The 26,741-nt window shown below is 40.0% G+C and overlaps 2 protein-coding genes across 3 annotated transcripts in view; both read left to right on the plus strand.

The window, feature by feature from the left end:
* The first annotated feature begins 9,604 nt into the window (after positions 1–9,604).
* On the plus strand, positions 9,605–15,350 carry lamtor5 (late endosomal/lysosomal adaptor, MAPK and MTOR activator 5). Its single transcript, XM_074644525.1, has 4 exons — positions 9,605–9,764; positions 9,857–9,918; positions 13,312–13,429; positions 14,968–15,350. The coding sequence occupies exons 1-4, from the start codon at positions 9,730–9,732 to the stop codon at positions 15,026–15,028; spliced, it is 276 nt and encodes a 91-aa protein (XP_074500626.1). The 5' UTR covers positions 9,605–9,729; the 3' UTR covers positions 15,029–15,350.
* Positions 15,351–17,048: 1,698 nt separating this feature from the next.
* The window catches only part of slc16a4 (solute carrier family 16 member 4), a 31,528-nt gene continuing 21,835 nt past the window's right edge, over positions 17,049–26,741 (plus strand). The window contains exons 1-3 of one of the 2 annotated variants that reach the window (XM_074644524.1): positions 17,049–17,438; positions 18,205–18,282; positions 22,871–23,008. The gene's annotated coding sequence lies outside the window, so the exon portion shown is untranslated. The remainder of the gene's footprint in view (positions 17,439–18,204; positions 18,283–22,870; positions 23,009–26,741) is intronic. The other variant, XM_074644523.1, reaches the window with a different exon arrangement.

Consider the following 26,741-nt stretch of genomic DNA (forward strand, 5'->3'; position numbering starts at 1 on the left):
TTCCTGCGTTCAAAGTCTTAAGTGAAAGTACAAAAGTATTAGCATCAAAATATACTTCAAGTATCAAAATTAAAAGTGCTCATAATGCAGAATGGCTCATTTTGGCATAATATATTATTGAAATACAATTAGTGATGCATGTGTTCATCGATTTAATGTTGCAGCTTTTAAAGGTGGAACTAAGTTTAAGTACTTTATATACTGCTGAGTAACTTAACCTGTGATAATACCTCATTATGTATTAGTTGATACATTTTTTTGATTTTCTATTAAAGGGACTGTTTGTAAGAATCAGAAATTGGTTGTAACAGCGACACCTGTGGCCGTTAACTCAACGAAAGTCAGCGTCCTGTTGCTCGCGTTCGCCCGTGTGCGCGCGCTACCTGAATGTGAGCGAGCTTCCCTTCAAAACATGGAGGCCGGCACCCGGTCGGAGACGATAAAGTATCTCGCTGCTGAGCCCCGTCACTTCACAAGACGTGGGAAACCTCTGTTGGTCTGGAGGAGCTGCAGCATTTATTTCTGCACAAACGTCCACTGTACATTTACTAGATATTCTCAGAGCTACTAACTCTTCTGCAGTGTGTAGTGTGCGCGCATGCACGTGTAGAGGTGGAGCGAGCTGAGCGAGTAATGAGCTCGGGGTGTGAATGAAGGCAGGCAGGCAGAGGAGCAGAGTACATCAGAGACTACGGTCTCCTCCGCGTCCTCCGACCGCGGCCAACACTGTTTTGCAAGACGGGCTTCACTAGATATAACTTTGCTGTTTTGTTGCTTCCGTGTAGTTTGTGTTGGAGTCTTGTCTGAACAGAGTAGCCACACACGAGCGCACATGGGACACCGACCAGGATTGATTTATACTTGTAAGAAGTAACAGAGTAACAGGGGCTTTATGGAGCATATGTTATATTTTATATTGCGTCTCCACAAGCCTGTTGCAAGTGCACCATGTGAGAATTTGTTGGTTTTCATATTTGAAAATGTAATGTTTTGGGGTTTTGGACCGTTGGTCACAAAAAAACGGGCAATTTGAAGACGTCACCTTTGACTCTAGGAACTTCTGTTGGACATTTTTCACTTGTGTCTTTCTCTGCAAGTGCATACCAATCTTCTTCATTGTATTCATTACCTAGGTCACCCTCCCATTTTTGTGAGAATTTGGTTGTGTCACATTTATCGTATGAGTAAAGTACTGAATAGAAAAGGGATATTATGTGATTTAAACCCTTCTGCTCATAGATAATCTGCCTTGCTCTAGATGGAGGTGTCTCCTGCAGGCTTTACAAATTAATTCATAAAATGCCTTAATTGTAAATATCCGAAAATGTGATCTTTAGGGGGATTAAATTAGTCTCGAAGCTGCTGAAAGGACATCAAGATGTTATCCTCAAACATATCCCCTATCATATGAATCCCTTTGTCACGCCATGATTCAAATAAAGAGAGCCTCAAGCCGGGTAAAAATTCCTTTTTATTACAGATGGGAGACAGCATGGATTTACCTGTCTGTCCATTTATTCAGAGATCTTTTTAATTTCCTTCATGTCACTAGGCTCCTGTACAAAATATTTTAAATTCAGTGGCCTCTTTAGCTTCGTTACAAACTGAATGAAAATTATAGGATATGGTCTGTAATAGACATGGATCATTAGACATGATTCAGTGTGATTTACACCTCCAGAGAATATCATTATCTCTGATGTCCAGAACCTCAGAGTACCTAAAGCTGACATTACAGCCCATTTAAGGAGCTCATTTGTCTTCTTCGTGGGTTCGCAGAGAAAAGACACAAGGTGTTGGGGAAGGAGCAGCAGACTGGACGGAGACGATGACCTAAAGGTGAGGATAAGTGGACCTGGAAAACACTACTGTCTGTACACTGCTGGAAAGTGCAAAAGTCAAAGGACATGATTTTTATATTTGAATAATTGTGTGTCTGTAAGTGTTTTTTTGCATCTCCGTCCTGCAGAAAACACTGGAGGAGCAGCCTGAGAACCAGAGGGAGGCTCATCAGGAGCAACTCAGCTGCCTCCGAGACGAGATCTAAGACAAGCAGAGGATGCTGGACGACCTCTGAGTAAGGAAACGCCAGTAAAGCAAAATATTGTGTGGATATTTTGATTATTGTTTCAGTAAGCATAACATGCCATAGTATAGTATACCATAAAAATGTCAGAAAAAATCTCACAGTATAGTATGCCATAAAAGAGTCATACAAATATCTTAGTATAGTATGCCATAACAGTCATAAAAAAGAAGGAAAAAATGAGGTAACTCCCTACATTTGAACATTAACACTAACGTTATACGAGTACAAAATGCGCACTTTTCTCTCATAATGAACAGTGAAGTATTACAAATGTGTTTATAAATGTATTGCATTTTGCGGACGGTAATTACCTTAAACAGGAGAGTGAGAAAGTAAGATAGAAGGACGAAGAAATCAAAACACACTCGGCTGTCTCTCATTCACTCATCACTACTGGAGCCTCGAGGCATTACCAACAGATCAACACACAATCAACACACACAGACAAGGATCGATATATCACCTCTCTGCATTCCTCTTTCTGTAACACTGCATAGTCTTAAAGGTCCCATATTGTAAAAAGTGAGATTTTCATGTCTTTTACATTATAAAGCAGGTTTAAGTGCTATATAAATACTGTTAAACTATCAAAGCGCTCAATATGAGGAGAAATACACACAGATCGTAATCAGAAATTGTGCGTTTGAAACAAGCCGTCAGAATTTCTGTACATTTGTGATGTCAAAATATACAATATTTAGACCATTACACAGTTTTAAACATAAACATTCTAAATGTGTCCCAGTTTATTTCCTATTGCAGTGGATGTGAATGTCAGCAGCTGACAGGAACTAAATGTGGACCCAAGCTGTTGCCTAGCAACGCAATTCCATTGCAATTCTGTTGAAATGCACTAAAACGGAGCGTTTCAGACAAGAGGGTAAATACAGGTATATTCAGACAGACAGTATGAGGAAAATAATGTGTGGGAGCCAAGTTTAGTATACATGTTTTAGTTTAATAAATAAGCACAATCTGTATTTTATGTAGGTGAGATAAATAAGTGATTTCATTGAATAAGTTAATTCATAGTAATTAATATGTTAAAAGGTTAAAAGTAATTTAATGAACATTTGATTTAATTCATCTTGATGTAATATCTTTGTGTGTTACTTTGTAAAGGCAACACTATATAAGCTTTCTGTTAGACCGGTAAGTAGGTTACCGTCGCTTTAAGAGAAATAGGCTTCTTGTGCTCATTGAGGTAAAAACAGTGGTTTGTTCAGTTGAGGCTCAAGTTAAGGACCGAGCCACACGGTTTTCTTACCGTAGTACAGTTTGCTAATTAGGATAACTTAGCTTTTGAATACTCCTGTAAGAAGATACTACAAAACTGTGGAATAAAGATTTTTGTTTTTATCCTTTTTTACAACGGAGTTCCGTGGAAGTTTTTCCTTCTCAAGTAAATGTACACGAGTAAATCCAAAGTGACCGTTGAGCTTCAACCCCCACATTTGTAAGAAAACCAGCTCCACTTGGACTAATGGACATTTGTGGAAGGATTTGGAACATCAAGGAAAAAGGAGTTACAACCACTCCAAGATACAGTGGTCGTGAGTAAAGTCATCCTCAGCTCTGCTGATAAAAAGTGCTGTGTCACTCCATGTGGACGAAGCTACTAGCATAACTGGAGCCCACAAGCTAATTCCCATGTGTTAGCTAACGGACTAACCCTAACATCATCGAGAGAAATATACTGTTTCTTGCTGTTAGCCATGCTACTTTGTGGACGGTGATTATCATTAAAGACTCTGAACTGTTTCACATTAAGCTAATTTAAGCTAGTTTGCTTAAAGAATGGAGGAAGAAGACGAAGATACAGCTACAGTTATGGATGCTGCTAGGGTGGTGAAAGTCACAGCTAAGGCAATGGAGGAAAAGTTGCAACGTGCTATTAGCTCAAGGAAGGCCAAGCTGGCTAAGCTAACAGGTAAAGCAAATCAGATACAGCGATTAATGGACGACGGTGATGACACTAGCTTAACAGTGATTCAAACCAAATTAATGGTCGAGTTAAGCGTGCTTTTTGAAGAGTTTGGTGATTTGAATTACAGTGTTAAAGGGATACTTCGACAAATCTCTGAAGAAGAAATGAACCAAGATGAAGCTAACTGGTTTTTACCTAAGGCTGATGCCTACACGGACTTTGTTGTGAGAGCTAAGGCTTGGATGGATGAGGCTCATCTACGCAGCGTAGAAGCTACAAAATGCAACGAAGAGGTGCAGCCATCAGATAGTGTATCCATTGCATCTTTTTCATCAGTAAAGCATAGTTCCAAGACTTCTGTGCGTTCTTCCCGTGCATCATCTACTGCTTCATCTACTCGTTTAAAGGCAGAGTTGGAGAGAGCTACATTATTAGCGCAAGCGTCTGCTCTAAAACAGAGACAGATTTTAGAGGAAAAGGAAGCCAAAGTAAAAAGAGAAAAAGAGGAGCTAGAGATACAAACTGCTTTAGCAGCATCTGATGCTAAAATTAAGATCTTGAACGAGTTTGAAGGACTACGTCTCTCATCTAGGGCATCAAGTCGTGATGGAATGAACTCCTACTTCGTTTCAGCCAAAGCTACAGATATGCCAGCTTACAGGCAACCAAAGCATCCCTCGCCCACAGACAGGCAAATAACACAGAGTAATGACATTCGACACAATGTCCAAAGATCAAATGCTGCAACTACTCAACTGCAGACAGAAATGGCTGAGGCTTTTCAAGGAGTTACTGAAATGTTGACTAAGCAGCAAAGAATAGCTACTCTGCCTCCTCAGAATATTCCTGTGTTCAAGGGAGACCCCCTAGAATATCAACTGTTCATCAGGGCGTTCGAACACGGAGTAGAGGACAAGACAGAGAGCAGCAAAGACCGGCTCTACTTTATGGAGCAGTACACCAGTGGACAGCCCAGGGAGCTAGTTAGAAGCTGTCTCCATATGGAACCCGAGCGCGGCTATCGTGAGGCCAAGAGACTTATAGCAGAACATTTTGGAAACGCCTACAAGATTTCAGTGGCATATATCAACAAGGTACTGAACTGGCCTACCATCAAGTCAGACGACGGAGAAGCTCTCCATTCTTTCGGCCTCTATCTCACAGGATGTCGTAATGCTATGTTTGACATGGAGTACATGGAAGAGTTAGAAAATGCAGCTAGCATGCGTGCTATCATTGCCAAGCTCCCGTACAAGCTGAGGGAAAGGTGGAGAAGCGTGGTCTGTGGCATTCAGGACAGAGAAAAGCGCAGAGCCAAGTTCAATGACCTTGTGAACTTTGTCAACAAGCAAGCGAAGGAAGCCTTGCATCCACTGTTTGGTGACATAAAGGACTTTTCCTCAAAGAGCCAACCTAAAGGGCAAGTGGACGAGAGGTTGCATAGGAGAAGTGGTAGCAACAGAGGCTTCACCACAGCTGCAACTATCGCCAGTAATCAAGCAGTGAGTCCCAAGTCTAAACCAGAACGTAAAGTCAACGGCAGCCTAGTCTGTGCATTTTTTACACCCTGTCTCTTCTGTCAGGGTGGAGAACATGCTATGGAACAGTGCAAGAAGATGAAGAAGTCTCTTCATAAAGAAAAGATTGACTTCTTACGAGCAAAAGGTTTGTGCTTCAGCTGTCTGAAACAGGGGCACATGAGTAAATCATGTAAGGAGAGAATGAGCTGCCAAGTCTGCATGCAGTCACACCCTACAGTGTTGCACATGAAGGCCAAAAACAATGGTACGAACAAAGAGGTAAAGCCTGAAGGGGAGTCACAGGAAAATGACGAAAGACTGACAGAATCGGTCGTAAGTGGGTTTGTGGGAACAGATACAACAACTTGTGGAGCAACAAGTGCTAAGAACACCGAGAGCATCTTAGCAATAGTCCCAGTTCAAGTCAAGACCAACAAGGGCCAAAAGGTAAAAACGACTTACGCTTTCCTTGACCCTGGCAGTACAGCCTGCTTCTGTACTGAGGAGCTAATGAAAGAGCTCAGCCTGATAGGCAGAAAGACACAAATCTTACTTAAAACCATGGGGGAGAAAAAGATCGTTAACAGCCACATGGTGTCTGGCTTGGAAGTGAGCAGCTTAGGCTGCAACGATTTTCTCAAGCTCCCAGATACATACGCCCAGAGGACCATTCCAGCAACTAAAGGTAACATTCCTTTGCAAGAGGACGTCGACAAGTGGCCTCACCTTCAGCAGGTGATACTCCCGAAAATAGATGCAGATATAGGACTGCTTATTGGGACTAATGCGCCCAAGGCTATGGAACCCTGGGAGGTCATTGCCAGTGTAAATGACGGTCCATATGCTGTAAGAACACGGCTCGGCTGGACTGTCAATGGACCTCTCCGGGAAGACACTGGTCACAGTACAACAAGTGGGCTGATACAGATTTCAGCCAACCGTATATCAGTTACGAGACTGGATGAACTCTGGAGTCAGCAGTTTAAGAACGACTTCCCAGAGTGTGAGCAAGATGAGAAGCTGGAGATGTCCAGAGAAGATCTTCAGTTCCTTGACATGGCCTCACAGTCAGCTAGACTTGTGGAGGGACATTACAGCATCGCCCTGCCATTGAGGAACAAGGACATGAAGATGCCCAACAACCGTAAGGTAGCTGAGCAACGGGCTCTGAACTTAAGGCTGAAGTTTGTGAAGAATCCAAAATTTCATGCAGAGTACTCAGCATTCTTGGGTGGTATGATTGAAAGGGGTTATGCCGTGAAGGTACCCAGAAAGGACATCAGCCGTGACGATGGTAAAGTTTGGTACCTGCCGCACCACGGGGTTTATCACCCCAAGAAGCAGAAGATCAGAGTGGTCTTTGATTGCGGAGCATCTTACCAGGGCACCACTCTGAATGACCAGTTGCTACAGGGACCAAATCTCACCAGCACCCTCCTTGGTGTCATCACCAGGTTCAGGCAAGAGGAAGTGGCAGTCATGGCCGATGTGGAAGCGATGTTCCACCAGGTGAAGGTGCCAGAGGAGGACTCTGACCTTCTCCGGTTCCTCTGGTGGACATCAGGCGATATCAGTCAGGAGTTGGTGGAGTACAAGATGGTGGTGCACTTGTTCGGTGCTACCTCCTCGCCTAGCTGCGCCAGCTATGCCCTGAGGAAATGTGCAGAGGACAGCAGAGATCAGTCCAACATCCAAGCAGTTGACACGGTGCTGCACAACTTCTATGTGGACGACTGCCTTAATTCAGTCCAATCGGAAGAAGAGGCAGTGTTGTTGTACCACACCTTGAGAGCTGTATGTGGAAAGGGTGGCTTCAGACTCACCAAATGGGTAAGCAACAGCAGGGCTGTGCTATCTGCTATCCCCGAAGAGGAAATGGCAACAGAAGTTAAAGACCTTGACCTGGATAGGGATGCGCTTCCCATAGAGAGAGCTTTGGGAGTTCATTGGTGTATCCAGTCCGACAGCTTCAGGTTCAAGATCATCATGCCGGACAAAGCACCCACCAGGAGAAACATCCTATCCATTGTGAGCTCTGTTTATGATCCATTGGGTATCTTGGCACCAGTCATGCTCCAAGTGAAGGGAATCCTGCAAAAGCTCTGCAGACTGAAGCTAGGCTGGGATGTCCCGATACCTGATGAGCTTGCATGTGAGTGGTTTGCTTGGAAGACAGAGCTTCACCAGCTAGAGAACATCAGAGTCCCTAGGTGTTTCAAGCCTGCAGGCTTTGGTGAAGTAGTAATGAGCCAACTGCACCACTTTGCTGACGCTAGCGAAGAAGGTTACGGGACAGTTAGCTACTTGCTACAGAAGAACAGCAGCAACGAAGTCCATTGTGCATTTGTCATGGGGAAGGCCAGAGTGGCTCCACTCAAGCCCATGACTATCCCACGCATGGAGCTCACCGCTGCCACCATGGCTGCCCGCATGGACAAGATGTTGAAATCGGAACTGCAGCTGCAACTCCAACAGTCAGTGTTTTGGTCAGATAGCACAACTGTGCTGAGGTATATCAGAAACAGAAAGAGCAGATTCCGCACTTTCGTCGCTAACCGAGTGGAAACCATTTTGAAGATCTCTGAACCATGTCAGTGGAGATATGTTAACACTTCACTGAACCCTGCAGACTATGCATCAAGGGGACTCAAAGCAGATAAATTCATCCAAAGGCACACTTGGTTACCGGGTCCCGGGCTTTCTCACCGAGCCTATGGATGATTGGCCTGAGAACTTGGACCACCCTGCGGACCTAACCACGGAGGACCCAGAGGTTAGGAACGCCGTGGTCGGTGCTACTGCAGCGGAAGACCAAAGGGATGCAGTAATGGAGTTTATGCAGTACTTCTCTTCCTGGATTCGCCTTAGGAAAGCAGTCGCTTGGATGCTTAAGGTTAAGAGCACTCTGCTGAGCCTGTGTCATAAGAGGAAAGAGTTGAGCGCTACTCTCTCTCCACTCAAGGTCGATAAGGAGATGAGGAACTTCAAGGCAGTACTCATACTGTACTATATCTAGGTGCTATAGTATGTGCTGATAAACTCTGGCACCCAGTGAAGTAGTTGAGGTAAACAGTAAATCAAGCAACGAAGAATGAAGACTGCTTACACAGAGGGACTTTAATTTCTTTGTCTCCACATGTTGTATATTTTGGTAATTGTCTCCAGTTAAGAGCACAATTAGGGGCCGGTATGTGGGAGCCAAGTTTAGTATAAATGTTTTAGTTTAATAAATAAGCACAATCTGTATTTTATGTAGGTGAGATAAATAAGTGATTTCATTGAATAAGTTAATTCATAGTAATTAATATGTTAAAAGGTTAAAAGTAATTTAATGAACATTTGATTTAATTCATCTTGATGTAATATCTTTGTGTGTTACTTTGTAAAGGCAACACTATATAAGCTTTCTGTTAGACCGGTAAGTAGGTTACCGTCGCTTTAAGAGAAATAGGCTTCTTGTGCTCATTGAGGTAAAAACAGTGGTTTGTTCAGTTGAGGCTCAAGTTAAGGACCGAGCCACACGGTTTTCTTACCGTAGTACAGTTTGCTAATTAGGATAACTTAGCTTTTGAATACTCCTGTAAGAAGATACTACAAAACTGTGGAATAAAGATTTTTGTTTTTATCCTTTTTTACAACGGAGTCCCGTGGAAGTTTTTCCTTCTCAAGTAAATGTACACGAGTAAATCCAAGGTGACCGTTGAGCTTCAACCCCCACATAATGTGTTTTTTGAACATTACAGCATGTCAACATGTTCTAGTAAAGACACAAAATACAAGTATGAACCTGAAAATGAGCACGATATGGGACCTTTAACGTTTTTTCCAACTCTGGTCAATAAATGTGATAGCAGTTGTGAAGTATTATTATACTAATACTGATGCTAAAAACAACTATTTATATCTTTAACATCACAACTCATAATTAATCTTGAAAGTAAACAACATTTTATGTGGTACACATTTAGATTGTAGTTTATCAATAATAAAAAGTCTCCCTATTTTTTTATCTGTCTTGTTTTACATTTTTGTTGCGCGTTTCGTAGTTTTAGTTTGGTCCTCACAGGCTACTGTAGAGCACGTGACGGTCAGCTGATTTCAACCGGAAGTTGAGTTTGAGGAAGCAGACAACCAAAACAACAAAATCTTCACACACAAAACTTGACTTTTTGGAGTTATTTAGATCATTAATAATGGAGTCGACCCTCGAACAGCATCTCGATGATACGTAAGTTAAAACCAGACTGTTTGAGTTCATATCTTAACTGTTAAAGACGTTAAAGGCGACTGAAGCTCTTTTGTGTGTCTGTTTGTTGGCAGCATGAAGCATCCAGCAGTGGTCGGTGTGCTCTGTACGGATCAACAAGGACACAACCTGGGCTGTAAGAAAACACTCAGTTACCTGTTCTATCTGAGGTTCATATGAACATGTTGCTTAAATGTATTCACACCAAACTGGCCTTTTATCGAGTAAAAGTAAAAGTATCAGACAGTAAAGTACTCAAGTGGCTCTTTTGACATCTATTCTATTCTTGTTCTATTAAAGATGCTATACTAAATAAACGTATTATTATAAAATCACCCTCAACCCAAATACAACTGTCTGTCATTGTTGTTTTAAACAACCGTGAGTCATTATAAGTCCAATAATTAATAACTTAAAGGTCCCATATTATGCTCATTTTCAGGTTCATACTTGTATTTTGTGTTTCTACTAGAACATGTTTACATGCTGTAATGTTAAAAAAAACTTTATTTTCCTCATACTGTCAGCCTGAATATACCTGTATTTACCCTCTGTCGGAAACGCTCCGTTTTAGTGCATTTCAACGGAATTGCAACGGAATTGCGTTGCTAGGCAACAGTTTAGGTCCATGTGTACTTCCTGTCAGCTGCTGTTATTTACATACACTGCAACCAGGAATAAACTGGGACACATTTAGAATGTTTACATTTAGAACCGTGTAATGGTCTAAATATTGTATATTTGTGACATCACAAATGAACAAATATCCTAACGGCTTGTTTCAAATGCACAATTTCTGAATACGGGCTGTGTGTATTTATCTGTATATTGAGCGCTTCGATACATTCACAGTATTTATATAGCACTTAAACCTGCTTTATAATATAAAAGACATGAAAATGTTACTTTTTACAATATGGGAGTTTTAATGTTACATTTTCTGAAACACTTATAATTCAACATTAAGTTCAATCACCACACTTTTATACTGAGCAGCACGACACTTTATTTGTCCTGCAAAAGGTTACAAACTCACTCAAAACTAGAGCTGAACCATAAACCATAAGAAAAATGCTTGGCAGAGCTATTTTAATAATTGATTATATAATTGTTCAAGCATAAATGGTAAAAAAAAAAAAAACTCACCGGATCCAGCTTCTCAAATGTGAATATTGTCTGGTGTTCTTAGCTGTCTATGATAGTAAACTGACTGTTTGTCGAACAAAACAAGACATTTTAAGACGTCACTGTGGGCTCTGGGAACTTGGATGAGCAGTTTTTGATATTTACTAACATGATGTAGTCCAACCGGTTAATTCAAGGTTTAAGGTTCATTTAATGCTATTCTACAAAACAAGGTTGCACAACAAAATATAAGTTGTAGTCCCTTTATGGTACACAAAAATAAATTAAAAGCAGATCCATACTTCTGTATCACTTGCAAGACGGCATCAATGTGAACAGGCTGTTGTTGGGGTGCTTATTGTCTTTTAAGATCCTTTGAGCTTTTTAATTGAGAAAATAATAGGTAGATTATTTGATCATGAAAATAAATGTTAGTTGCAGTCCACCTCACAACGTTCAACTTGTGAGCCAAATGTAAATAAATTCATCAACCAGTTCATCACAGCCACCAAAATGAAATGTCCCTTTTATTGTTGCTTAAGCCAAAACCTTAAGGGTGAAGGGTCGTGACAGTTGTCCTTTAATATTTGGCATGTGAGGAGTCACACAGTGTGCATGTTGATGAACACATAGAGAGTTACACAGTTCAATAGATAACCAGGGTAATCCATTTCCCCCACAGAAGCAAAAATTCCGTGAACTCAACTGAAGATACTTATATGTTTGACTTTTATATGAAAGCAACAAGAGGTGGCTAAACTGTTATGAGAAAATGAACCACAAATAAACTATCGTTAGCTCCCTTTAAATCACCCCGGACTCAAGTGCAAATGCTTAAAATGGAAAATGCACATTTCTAAATATTATATAAGACAAACAACTTGCTACCCGTCGTGTTGTGTCAACCGGGATTATATAGGTCAATCGTATGAACAAAGTTAATAATTGCTTGTTACTTGTGGAGAAAGACGTGTTAAATAACATGCTCAGTAACCTTTCTGCTAAAAAATAACAAAGTGATGTTCTTTGTGAGCATCACTAACAATAAGTAACAAAGTCACGTACAGCATATGACCTTCTCACTGCCAACTGAAATGTGGATACTGACCTTTTTCTGTGCAACACTAAATGAATTGATTTTGCTAACCCTGTATCATTTTAGGTAGGGCTTTCCTCAACCAACGACTAACACTCAATCAATTTTGTCGACTAATCAATTAGATGATTTACTCGACAGATCTGTGAAACGGAGTTCCTCCACAAAGAATCAGACAAAAGCACCACTTTAAATGTTGTGTTTACCAGAGATGTGCTCGTAAGTTTCTTAGAAATAAGGCATTCAACATGAAAAATGCATAAAAATGACTAATAGACCAAAGAAATCTTAAACGACAGATTAGTTGAATAATCGACTAAGAGGGGCCAGCCCTGATCTTTCTGTGTCCTGCTGTCCTGACTGGTGTGATCACATTTAAGATGAGAAAAATACATGAGGCATTAAAACTGTAAATGTGGGGCGTCACGTTAGCTCACCTGGTAGAGTCCTTAGATCTCTCTCCACGTTTCCTTCGGCTGTATCTAATGAAGGCACAAGCCCCAAAAATAATCTTTAAAACAACAAAAAACTGCAAATGCACCAATTGTGAGCCAAAGATCTAATCACCCAATATACTTCTTGTTGTCAGAGAGGCATTTGGTCAGATAAACCACCAAGTGTAAGCCTACATGGAATACAACTTTGAACATTTCACACATCACACATCCAAAACAAGAACCATCAGGCAGTCAAGTCAATTTTATTTGTATAGCCCAATATCACAAATCACAAAATTTGCCTCAAGGGGCTTTACAATCTGTACAGGATAGGCAGCTCTTACAGGAATATGAAGCTACAGCCAGCAGCCGGTTAGCTAAGCTTAGTTCAAAGACAGGGAAACAAGGAGAAACAGCTAGCCTGGAACTGTCCAAAAGTAACAAACACCTCTAAAACTCACCAATTAACACTTTATATCTTGTTTGTTTAATCCGTACAAAAATCAAAGTGTGAAAACAGCAAGTTGTGGTTTTATGGGGATCTATATGCCAGGCTATTTCTTGGCCGGGTGCTGTGTTTTCCTGGAGTCTTGCCCAGGAAATTACTGAGCCGAGCCCAAAATGTCGAACTATTCCTTCACAGGGGGGGCAGTTAGGGTCACTAGACACTAGTGGAAATACAATCAAAAAACATGTTTGATTTTCAGCAAATGTTAAATTTGGCTTTCAACTTTGGAGAGACACACCTAGAAGTTGCAGATACGCTAGATGGATGCCTTTCTGGTACCTCAGGAGAAAGTTTAATCAGAGCTTCTTTTGACGTTTCTTCAGTTCTGTGCAGTAACACTCTTTTATATCTCTCGCTGACCAGGCCGTGGCTCGCTGTCTGATGAACACGGTGGTGTTGTGTCAGTTTTGGCCAAACAAGCTGCAGCTCTCACCAAAGACCCAACAGACAGTCCGACTGTGTGCCTGGAGTCTGAGTCAGGGTGAGCACAACCTTTTGTCTTTTTTTGCTTCACTTATTCCTCCTTTTTCTCCATCTCAGTGAGTTTAAGGGGCCTGTCTGTAGTGGTTCTGATTAACACTTGGGGAAGATCAATAAATCTAGAGGGGAAAAAACTGTTGAAAGAGATCCAAAATCAAAGATTGAGCATCTATTATACAGTATGTAACTCAGGCTTTGCTACAAGTCTTGGCGAAGGAGTTTATTTTTCTTTTGCATGACTCTGCTGCCACCTTCTGGACTTTGCAAAACATCTTCTGGTTCACGGCTATTAGACAACTAACACCAATACTTATTATTATTATTAGAAAGAAGTAGTTTTAAATGTTAGACCTTATCATAACTGTAAATGAGCCTGCTGCTTTGTTGTGACTTGTAGACCACTTTGTAAGTACGGTAGGATTACAGTATCTGTCAACAAGATGTAAATCAATGACTTGATGACCGGGACAGATATCAAATGACAAAACAAGATGTGACAGGCCATTAAATCTTGTTATTTCACTGTGGGTTTAAAGAAGAGTTTAAAGGCCATCATTCTATATTTGTAGATGTTTTAAAATAGTACATTTATACAAAAAAACAACTTTATTCATGACAGGTTGGAATCATTGCTGATACCCGTGATGATGATACTAAAATTGTTATTGTACCTTACACTGTACAGATGCTATAGAAGCAACACTTGCTTATTTATTTATTTATTTATTTATTTATTTATATTCATTGTATTTTAGTGGTTTTAGTGATCAGTGTAGTCTTGAGTATTTTTTATCATGTTTGTCTATTGTCCGTGTTTGTAAAATGTGTGTGTCACCATGGATACCTTGTCCTTTTACTACAAAACAAATCTACCTATGAGTGGGCACAAATAAAATAACCTGATCCTGATTGTTACAACATCACCAACAATAATAATGCATGTTTAGGGAATTTGGTTAAGAGTATATTATTGATCAGTCATACAATAACTGGTCAAAGGAGGTGAATGACAGACATGTTGATATGATTTACAAGTCAAAGGTCAATACTAAACAGGGCTGTCACGAATACCATTTTTTGGGCTTCGAAGCTTCGGTGAAGAATATTCAAAGGTATTCGAAGCTTCGCAGTGCAGCAGGATGACACGTTCGTCTGTCTGTCTGTCTCAAAAAAGATCAATAAAGTTGTCTGAATCTGAATCCATCTTCCCTGTTTCAGTGCCGCTGCTGCACTACTGTACACACACGCACATCTCTACACACAACAAACAGCGATATCTGTCTCAGAATAACTAATAATAAGTAATGTTGTTTGTATGAATAATCAATAATGTTGTGGGATTATTCCTTATTTCATTGGCTATTACATATTTACTTATATAAAAACAAAAACAAAGCCTTCAAATACTGATTTGGAGGTCGATTACCATGGCAACGGTCGAAGCTTTCGAAGCATTTGGGTCAGCCCGAATACTAAACAATGATTATTGTTCACCAGGTGAATGTTCGCCTCAGTAATTTGTTTTTGTTTGTTTTGTAGAAACATTCTGGTGAGGACTCACGGGACCATCACAGTAGCAGTTCACAAGATAGCATCTTGAAGACGACGCGACTCACTGAGGAGTTTAACTGTAAAGAAATGTACATGTTTAACAGGCACATACGTATCAACACACAATGAATTTAGAGAAAGATCTCTGTGTAACCAGATCCCATATTTAAACCACAACATGCTCACTAATTTAATAAAACGAAACACTTTCTTTTATATATATATAAGAAATGTCGTTAATGCTATTTTATTGATGTCATATAGGCCCTGTATCATGTTATTGCTTTGTGTCTTTGTGTTAACATCCATCCTTCAGTCCAAGGCAGTCATGCACAGAAAAAACAGCCTTAATAAACTTTAACTGGACTCTGTGTTGCCCTCTTCCTTGTTAAGTATTCATTATTTTCTCCTTTGCTCAGTGTTTCGTGGTTAACAATTGGTTTTCTTTGGCAGCTGCATGACTTTTATCCCACAAGTGGAAAAAAAATGTGTTAGGGTTTTGCAATCAGTAATTAAATTTGCTATAGTCATATTTGGAGGGAGGATCTCATGCCATGTAGGAACAGGTAGTGCCAGGTGTATACCGGTTGGCTTTCATGCAGCAGAGAGGTTTGACTCATCTCTGGGTGAAGGTAGACTGTCAGAGAGATTTCTTACAGGAGTGTTTGGTCAGAAAACCACCGCGTGTCCTGCTGTAGACCAAGAAAGAGGATCATATCAGTCCAGTTCTGAGGTCTCTACACTGGCTCCCTGTCTCTCAGAGAATTGATTTCAAAATACTCCTGCTGGTTTATAAAGCACTAAACAGTTTAGGGCCAAAATATATTTCTGATCTTCTGCTATGTTCTGAACCATCCAGACCTCTCAGGTCATCTGGATCAGGTCTGCTTAGTGTCCCCAGAGTCACAACTAAACATGCAGAAGCAGCGTTCAGTTTTTATGCACCAAATATTTGGAACAAGCTCCCAGAAAACTGCAGGACCAACTCCAACTCTGAGTTCTTTTAAATCAAAGCTTAAGATTTCCTGTTTGCTGCTGCTGCCTTTTATTAAACCAGATAATGATCTTATACTGCACTAGAGCTTTTAATCTTGTGTGTTATATTCTATTTAAGCTTCTATCCTAGCTTTTATTTTTAGCTTGTTCTTATTTTCTAATCTTTAATGTTTTTATAACTGTTTTAATTATGTCTAAATGATCTTTTGCACTTTGTCGCAATGTTCTTGAATGTTTATGTAAAGCACTTTGAATTGCTCTGTTGCTGAAATGTGCTCTACAAATAAAGCTGCCTTGCCTTGTCCACACTGTTAAAAATTTCCCAGTAAAATAACAGTAAAGAACTGGCAGCAGGGTTGCCTTTATGTTATTGTAAAATTAACATTATTATACTGTCGCTGAAATTTACAGTTTGAACTGGTTGTTTTTCTATTAATTTCACAGTATTTTACAGTTAATTTACTGTTTAAAGATACATTATATAGCTGTTTCTCACCTTTCTTTTACATTATCTTACTGATAATTCACTATTCAGGTTGTATTTTTTACATACATTTTAATAAACATATTTTGCCTAGATGAATAGACTTAGCCGGTTACAGACATAGGAATAGTCACACTAAATACAACTAAAGGCACTTGTTAGGAAAAAGGCTATAATAGACTTGTTGACACTTTTCCCAAAATGTGTGTCTATAGCTGGCTACAAGCACAGAATGCAAACCATAACAACATGTGAGTGAAGAACAATAAAGCTAATTCACTGATTTTACAATCATGTACAATGTACAAGCCTCACATGTGCAGATCAGGTCCCAGAATTAAAAAAATACTGCATGAAACTGTTACTGATGATACTTTAGACAGTTGATCAGCAGTAAAGTGCTGTTTTTTAAGAATGCATTATAGTTCAGTTAAAAACAAAGCACTGTTTTTAGCAATAACAGGTTAATAGTGTTGAAATCCTGCTGTAAATTAACAGCAGTTGTTTACAGTGTAGGTGCATGCTGCTGCTGCGTCTTGGTGCTGCACTGCCTTCCTTTCTACCAGCAGGACCTGAGGAAAGTCTGCGGTGGTGGCTCTGATGTTTTGACCGCAGAGCTTTTTTTTTTCCTCTCTCTCTCTCTCTCTCTCTCAGATGAGGTTCAGTGCTACGTCTCAGTCACGTGTCTCTCCTCAGTGAAGGCTTTGCTTTCTGCGGCTCCTCAGCAGCTCAGCAGTGATGTTGAGGCTGAGATGTGAGATGCAACTCAGAGAGACTCGCTCATAAGATAGAGAGGTAAAGTTATGGCACATTCATCCCAGCAGAAAAAGGTCCCGCAGCAGGTATTTCTCTCTGCAAGAAAGTCCCTCAGCGCCTTTCTGGGACACGCAACTCCGGAGCGAGAAAACACTAAATTACGCGTCAAATTAAACTAATTGACATTTGGAGCAGAAGAGCGTCGAGGACTTGAAGATTTCAGGTATGGATTTTTTTTTTTGCACATTTAATTCAACACATTAATCATTTTTAAAATATAAGTTGACCGAACAAGAAATTTTAATACATTTTCTTAATTGATGATTTTTTGTTTTGTTTTATTTAACCTTTATTTAGTTGGTTTTGTGAGTTGCCCTCAGGTTAAATTACTGTGGGCTATAATCCAAAAGTCTCTCTGCAGAGGAACACAATGGAACACTAATTGAAAACTCAACTGCACACCCATCTCAAGCATTTGAGAGAGACCTGATGGCCAAGACAGCAGCATTTAAACATACATTAAAGTTTCAGACGCCCACAACATAAAACAAATGCAAAATAAATACGTAGCATAATATCACAATATCACTATGTGCAAAAACACATTAAAATCAAGTGTTTGAAGCAAAACGTTAAAGTGAAAATATTCAGACTCTGCTTTGGGGTTTTTCATTAATGTTTTAAATTCATCAAAAGTTATCAGATTTCCCAGTTTCAATCTAACTCAGTGTATCCACTGCAAGCTAAATTGTGACGTCATTGTGTCACACCAAACTTTTTTCTCTCCCCCCCTGAGAAATGAAGCACAAGTTATCTAATAACTCTTATCTAATTATCCTCTGTGACCCTCTGAAGTTATTTATTTAATTTTTTTAACTTTTTCACCCAAGTCAGTGCAGGTTGTCTCTTTTGAGGATCCAATGACGCAGAGTGTCAGTGTGGCTGACTTTTGTCATCTTGCTTGAACGAGCCTTTTCTTGTTTCCCCAGCAGAGTTGAGCAGAGCGAGGGGCCACAATGCAACAGGCCTGTCAGGTGAAGATAACGAGCAGCTAACAGCTACACACGGTAAGAGCCTCCCTGTTCTCTCCACTCAATAATACAGGTTTGTGTATAGCCTGCAGTGGACTATAAGCCAAAAGCTCTCAGCTAAACACCCTGCATGCATTTACTACATAATCTCACAATTCCTCAGGACTGATGTCTGCCTTTTCCTCACTGGCTGTGCTCACACATACTGTAGTTGGAGGCTCCAGGTTGTGGGTGAATTTCGGTTTATCTTGATGTCAGGCAAACAGAAAGATATAAAGCAAATAAGTTATGAGAAAATAATGCTTTTTCACTTTATCTGTATAAGGAGGACAGTCTACAGGACGGATAATAATGCACCATACTCACTTTTAACAGTCTCTTCTGCACTATATTCACTTTTTTAATAGTCGTGCATCACAGCTTTTACTCTGCACTATATTCACTTTTAACAGTTTTCTTTCATCTCCTTGTATTTTTATGTCTGGTATATTTTTTTGTACTTTGCATTACTAACTTTTTTACTGCCTTTTTACTAACATGTTTTGCACTATGGAACTGTGATGCTGGAAACTTGAATTTCCCTCAGGATCAATAAAGTTACTATCTATCTATCTATCTATTGCAGAGCTGTGAAGAAATGCAAATTCTTGCAAAAGAGTGGTTCCGCTGACAAAGTAATCCAGAGTACTAAAACAAACTTTTACGAGCTACATTTGAGGACAATAGTGCTGCAGAGAAAGATGTATCATTTTACCAAGTGTTGCTCTGCGGTCTTGGTGTGTACTGTATATAATGGATCTATTACAGTGACGTCAGCAGTTGTGATTTTTCCTCAAACTACCCCCTTTTTTCACTTTTACATAAAGCAGCACTGAATGTTTTTTTTTGCAAACTGCAGCTCATTTTCTTGTCTTAGCTCTACAACCCATTCAACACACAGGAACTGTGTCAAACTTGTAATTGTCTGCTGTTGCAATTCATCTGAAGACATGTCTTCGCAGATATTTGAAGTGTCAGCAAAACCAAACGAAACAGAAACAAAAGAAAGATTTAGTGATCTGTCCATAAGTGTCAGTCATGCAGCGACCATATAGGCTCTCCTCGTCGCTGCGTTAATACTGTAAATGTTTGTTTGTCAGGACTTTCTGTTAGGCTGTCCAATAAAGCTTAACAGAATGTGCCTAAACAGGAGTGGACGAATGCCTCGTGGGCGTGACGAGAATTCAGAGTTCAGCAACAGAGGGTCATCTGACTAACTTCTTTCTGCTTTAAACGTTTACCTCCAAGGCTGAGAATGACAAGTTATTCATGTCTGAAAGCAGGAGAAGTATTTAAGGTTCTTGCTCGTCTTCAGGGTAAACGTTTGCATGGTTTCACCGCACATAATGAAGTTTGAGATCCTTTTTTTAAATGAAGTTTTGGGCATGTCTGTGTGTGTAGGGTCATCCGTAGCCCGGAAGGAAATATTTGGAGTTGCTCGTTCAATTTGGATCCACTTATTCGTGCAAAACCTTGTTTCCTGCAGTGATCCACATTAAAACAAAGAGCCAAAAGAGCCTGATTATTGTGATAGCAATTTTCCCCCACACAAAATTGGAAGTACTTTTACCACTTTTTGTGATGCCAATATAATGCACACTATAATAATATTAACTAGAATGGCACTCGGAGAGCACAGACATCCAGGTGTATTTTTGTTTATGTTGAGATGAGCTGTACGTAGTGGAGCAGCGTAAAACACTACATTCAAACTGGACAGAAACAAATTAAAACTCACCTAAACCGTCGTCGTTACTCTTTCCAACAGTCACCAAGTGTTGCTTTGGTCGAACTCAACTGTAATTTCACCGAATTTAATGTAAAAAAAAACGCTGACTCTACAGTTGTCCTCCCCCCCCCAACCCCCCACTCGCTCTCTCTGTCTCTCTCTTCGGCCTTGGTGGAGGTAAAAATACTACTATCATTATTATTATTGTGAATAAAACATGAATATATGATTAGATTTTACTTGAAAAGATGTCACCTCGGGTATTTTACCCAAAAAAACTTATATTTCCAAGAAGTGAAAGTCATTTGTTTGTTCCATTGCAACGTCAGCGCCCAGCAGCTGAGCTACGCTTCTGCCATTTTGGACTGAAAGCGACTACCGGACGCCAGTAAAACGTCCGCCTAAAAAGTGCCGTACAAAAGTAAAACAAAATTATTTCTATTCTATTGTCATATTCTAAACGAAATGGCCTGTGTTGAACAATAAAATATTCTAAATATAATAAGCGTTTTCAGTCCAAAAAGCTGTTGTCAAAACAAACACCAGAGTTTTGTCTCTTTGCTTCTATACTCTTTGCTTTAGCTATCTCCATACTGTCACTACTTCAGTCTGTAAGAAGGCCTGGCTGACTCTTGTTGAATACAGTGCCAAACATGTCCTAATCAGCTTTCTATTGACTTTTTTTCATTGCCATACATCGTATTAGCAACTAAAACTGCATCAGTTCTAGGGGTGTCACGATTCTCCATATCCAGGATTCGATTTGACTTTTGATTTTAAAGGATAACTTCAGTATTTTTCAATCTTGCGTCATCTAAATATGCAGCCACGACATTCTTCAAATCTTTTAGATAACACTAAGCTACGCTTTCTGAACTCCAACACAACAAATTCTGACAACACCGGCGTCCCGTGGCACTCCTCTCTCCAACTCTCAGTCACGATTCCACCGTTGTCTTCCGGCAACAAGTCACATGACACCATAACAAACAGAAAGCGGAAGGTCAGAAAAACATTTATTAGGGTCCTTTCCATAATGTTGTCAGATACTTATAATAATAATCTGAGCCTGTCAGTGGCAAAAACAAACACTTTTAGTGGACGTAAAATGACGATGCCAGGTTGCCCAAAATTATTACATCACAGCTTGTTTAGCGGCTGCAACGTTCTCCCTCAATACTGGACTAATTTCGTAATACTATATAATAATACATTGGAACATAAAATCCAGGTGGAAATATATAGAAGTTATTCTTTAAGGTCACGATTCAATTTTCGATTTAACATTTTTTTTGTTCAGCATTGCCGGCTATGCGATTGTTAAACTATGGAGTCTTGATTTGTAAATATCAACAGATCAGTGTTTTTTTCTGTGACACTTTCATTTACATACCTATAAAAAGATAGGCTACATGGTATCACGGGGAAATGTTACCACACTGGTGATGACAGGAGAGCAGGAGGATTCTCCAGTTCTCTTATTTCTCAGTCAGCCGACTCCGGCAGTGGCCATGGTGTCTCAAAAAGTGTAGCTGCAGGCTACCGGTAACTTACACTGTGTGTGTGTGTGTGTGTGTCGTCTTTGAAGTGTTGTTAATTATCTTTTCTTTGGATGCACCAAGTAAGCGGGGTGGAGAGAGAAAACAATAACGAGAGAGTTTTCGATACTGCTTTCGATTTCGGAGGTCAAAATTGATCATTTTGATCAATTTTCAATTTAGAATCTAAATCGTGACACCCCCGAATCATTTCTTATTAAAAATGGAAACACAAAGAGATAGGAAGCAGAACGCAATATTCTTCTTAGTGCTACACATCTGTTGAGTCAGACTGCCGACTGAAGCACTATTGCTGCATCCCAGTTCATGGGCCACATTCTTCGGCAAGTCGGCAGTTGTTGATCAAAATGTGTTAACAACTCGTGCAACCGGTCACTTGTAAATATGTCTCATAATAAGAAAAAAAGCATTGGGACAGAAATGGAAGTCACACGTAATTCCAGATGTTACAGATGGAATTTAAGCGCGGGTGTATGGAACACTACTTTGGCGATTTCGGGCAATTTCCTGTGACAACCTTGGAAAAGTTTTTAGATAAGGCAGTGGCATGGCTCTAGGAATGACCACAAATCAGACCGCATAAAAATATGCTCAAATCATAACATGGCAAACTGCAGCCCAACAGGCAACACCAGCTGTCAGTGTGTCAGTGTGCTGACTTGATTAAGACTTGCCCCAAATTGCATGTGATTATCATAAAGTGGGCATGTCTGTAAAGGGGAGACTCGTGGGTACCCATAGAACCCATTTTCATTCACATATCTTGAGGTCAGAGGTCAAGGGACCCCTTTGAAAATGGCCATGACAGTTTTTCCTCACCAAAATTTAGCTTTGGAGCGTTATTTAAGCTCCTTCGCAACAACCTAGTATGACATGGCTGGTACCAATGGATTCATTAGGTTTTTCTAGTTTCATATGATGTCAGTATCATTACTTTAGCTTTAAAAAAGATTTCACACTTTGCAAAGTCATCCAGTGGGCCGGATTGGACCCTCTTGTGGGCCGGTTCTGGCCCTCGGGCCGTATATTTGACACCCTTGGGTTAGATTCATTGCCATTCAATTTTGTACAGAAATGTGTGGTTCCCCAGAGGATGAGTTTTGAGTTATACTGTGAATTATTTCAACATCTACAAGATGGATTTGCACCTAATTTGATCCAAATTGTCGTTTAGATAGTGCTAGTTATGTCTTTGCTTTCAGGTTTTAGAGGTGCGAGCGTGCACCTGCATCGATGTTGATCTTTTTTTTCGTTTCTCACGTTCTTGTGTCTTATCATTGTCCACTTCTTGTTGCAGGTGTAAAGCTAATCTTGATGCAGCCATAGTTACAAGTGCCCTTCGACCAGCCTGAGAATGACACTCGGAGAATAGGACTCCTGAGTTTATCCTTCACCTCCAGAGCCTTCAGGCAGACTACCAAATCAACATTAACAGGTAACTAAACAAGCTAAACGAGAAGAGCTGTTATCATATCCTGCTGATGTTGTCGCTGCTCAGGTTAACAACTAACCATAGCCCTCGTTACATTTACTTACTCGGTAACTTCAGGGTATGCGGGCTGTAATCTAAAGCGTTATCTGTATGTGTGTATTCTTTTTACAGGGTTCCTGCTATCACTGCAGAGTACAGTATGACCATAACATAAATTGCCACCTCTGGCATTTTGGTAATCTTTTGTGAAATTGTGTAACTTGTATGAGATGCTCACACCCAGTCTGTCTCTTTCAAGAAAACTGACAGTTTTCTGAAGATTTGTGCAACTTAATCATTCAGAGAAGCTGAAGAGTGAGGTGTAACTGACTCCTGACTCCTTTTGCTGTTGTTCATAAAAAATTGAACTTTGTTGTGGCCGTTACTTTGGAGATGTCTTGTTCAAACATTATCATTTAATTCCCGGCTACAGGGGCGACGAACATAATCTCTATAAACAGATTCTGCATTCACATCTAGAATCTGTGAAATATTTACACATTTATTTATCTGTTCAAAATGTACCTTAAAGGGAGATTTTTCAAGTATTCAATACTCTTATCAACATGGGAGTGGACAAATCTGCTTGCTTTATGCAAATGTATGTATTTATTTATTACTGTAAATTAACAACACAAAACAATAACAAATATTGTCCAGAAACCCTCACATAACATTAAAAAAATATGCTCAAATCATAACATGGCAAACTGCAGCCCAACAGGCAACAACAGCTGTCAGTGTGTCAGTGTGTTGACTTGACTTGCACCAAACTGCATGTGATTATCATAAAGTGGGCATGTCTGTAAAGGGGAGACTCTTGGGTACCCATAGAACCTATATTCATTCACATATCTTGAGGTCAGAGGTCAAGGGACCCTTCTGAAAATGGCCATGCCAGTTTTTCCTTGCCAAAATTCAGCGTAAGTTTGGAGCGTTATTACTAATGGATTCTTTAGGTTTTCTAGTTTCATATGATATCAGTATCTTCATTCTAGCTTTAAAACCGAGCCCGCTACAACCTAAAAATCGCAAGTTGCGTTAATGCTTTAAAGAAATTAGTGGCATTAAAACAAATTTGCGTTAACGTGTTATTACCACGTTAACTTTGACAGTCCATGTGGAGAGCAAATGAGGCAGAACGCACTGGCCAAAATGCAGTCTCGGAACCAACCGGCTATCAGATGATGATTTAGCTTTTTATTGGTTTAAAATTAGATTTTAAATTGGCTAATTGTGAAACAATCCGGTTGTACACGTCATCTCTCAACTCCAACTCACATCTCAAGTTGCTAATCGGACTGTAAACAATGGGCGGCGCACGGAAGAGGAAGTCTTGGCCCCAGATATCCACCGGCTACACCAGAACCCTAGAAATATAGCCCCTTGACTCCAGAGGCTTAACAATAGTCAGACCGATAGCCGATGGGTTCCGAGATTGCAGATATTTGATTTTGATAAAATATTCTGTAAAGGTCCCATATTGTGCTAATTTTCCGGTTCATACTTGTATTTCGTGTTTCTACTAGAACATGCTTACATGCAGTAATGTTCAAAAAACACATTATTTTCCTCATACTGTCTGCCTGAATATGCCTGTATTCACCCTCTGTCTGAAACGCTCCGTTTTAGTGCATTACAACGGAATTGCAACGGAAATGCATTGCTAGGCAACAGTTTGGGTCCATGTTTACTTCCTGTCAGCTGATGTTATTTACATACACTGCAACGGGAAATAAACTGGGACACATAGAATGTTTACGTTTAAAACCGTGTAATGGTCTAAATATTGTATATTTGTGACATCACAAATGGACAGAAATCCTGACGGCTTGTTTCAAACGCGCAATTTCTGAATACGGGCTGTGTGTATTTCTCCGTATATTGAGCGTTTTGATAGTTTAACAGTATTTATATAGCACTTGAACCTGCTTTATAATGTAAAAGACCTGAAAATCTCACTTTTTACAATATGGGACCTTTAAATTTCACGTAGGAGCAAAAATCGACACAGTTTGCTGGCTGAAACCATAACACACTGACCCTGATCTGCAAAGCTTGGTGCCGTTAGGAGTCCCAAGAACCACAGAGAGAAAACGAGACACATTAAACTTTGATTATATCAACCACTCAGCCCATCAGGATCATTCTAACCAAAATGAGATCAATTTGATTCCAGTGTAGAAGATGGGGACACAAGATTCACAAGCTGTGCAAATATGCAGTCTAAAGTCCAGCTGAAGGATGACTTAGTCAAATCAAGTGGTTATCTTAAAATCAAGTAACAGTCTTTCTGGTGTGAAATTCCTTCCATCTCTCTTTCCCTGGACGCTCCTTGTTGAGCTGAGACTTTAGAAGACCACCAGACATGAAATTCGGATGAACTTTACGATGCATTTTTGCACAAAACGAGGTCTGTGGATTTTTGTCTCCCGTCTTTTTACGTGGAAATTGTGTGAGTAAAATATCTCTTTCCAGCCAGTATGGACAGGGAGAATAATTACAGCGTCAGAAAGCTGTTTCCGGGCGGCTGGTTAGCTCAGTCGGTAGAGCGAGCGCCCATGTATCGCCAAGGCTCAGTCCTAGCAGCGGTGGACCCGGGTTCGAATCCGGCCTGTGGTCCTTTCCGCATGTCATTTCTCTCTCTCCCCCTTTCCAACACTCTATCCACTGTCCTATCAATAAAAATACTTTAAAAAATAACTTTAAAAAAAGAAAGCTGTTTCCATGTACTGTACATATGGGCATGTGAGAGACTTAAAATAAAGTGAACCTATATCCTTTACGGCCTGTCAGCACATCTGCCTTAAAAGTTGCATCTTTAAGTATATGAGAAACTGTAGCAGCGAGGTCGTATGTTCAGACAAACCTGTTATTTTACAAAACAATTAGTTAAATACTGGTGTCACAGCAGAGACTTAAGGGTTCCTGTTGAGCAGCTTCGGTCTGACACCTCTGTGTTTTTAATAATGAATATGTGGTGTAAACCTCTCTGACCTCTGACCTCTGACCTACATGCTTTCCCATCCCTGTCCCTCGGTCTCTCCTTTCCACCTCTCATAGTTTTGAGTCTGATCCGAAACTGTCCTGCGTCTTTAAAAGTGATGTTGCTCAATGCCGGCTTAAATCTGCCTGAGTAGGTGTGCAGAATTGGATTTTCTTTGTAATTTGCAGACTAACTCAACAACTACATTTAAAATTGTTTTCTGATGCGGTTTGTTAACATCAGTAGTGTTTATGATCACAGAAATAAAACTAAAGGCTTGTAATTTCAATGCTAATTCATAATCTAAAACCCTTTTACATGTGAATAATAATCAAAATACTCGCCCCGCTGCAGTTTCAAGCAGCGTTCCAACAAACACAACTGACAGTTTTTGCAGGTGAGAAGCCTGTGAGGGATCATGTCCTCGTCACTGCACTGGTAACTCCTGCTGGTGGTGGAGGCAGGGAGTGCGTGGGATCATTCAGTTCTCCCTATAAAGCAGACAGTCGTTTCCTCTATAGTGAGCAGTAAATTCAGATTTCAGATGCACCAATACTGATATCAGTTATCTGGCAAACTCAAATAGCTGGATCGGGTATCTGTGACAATGGGGCCGATCTAATTTATTATTTTAATACTAAAGAACAATTCAGTAAATTTATATCTATATATTTATTTGTAAGGAAAGCAATGTTTAAGTCAAGCCTGATG

Source organism: Sebastes fasciatus, chromosome 8, assembly GCF_043250625.1.
Source record: "Sebastes fasciatus isolate fSebFas1 chromosome 8, fSebFas1.pri, whole genome shotgun sequence".
Lineage (NCBI taxonomy): Eukaryota > Metazoa > Chordata > Actinopteri > Perciformes > Sebastidae > Sebastes > Sebastes fasciatus.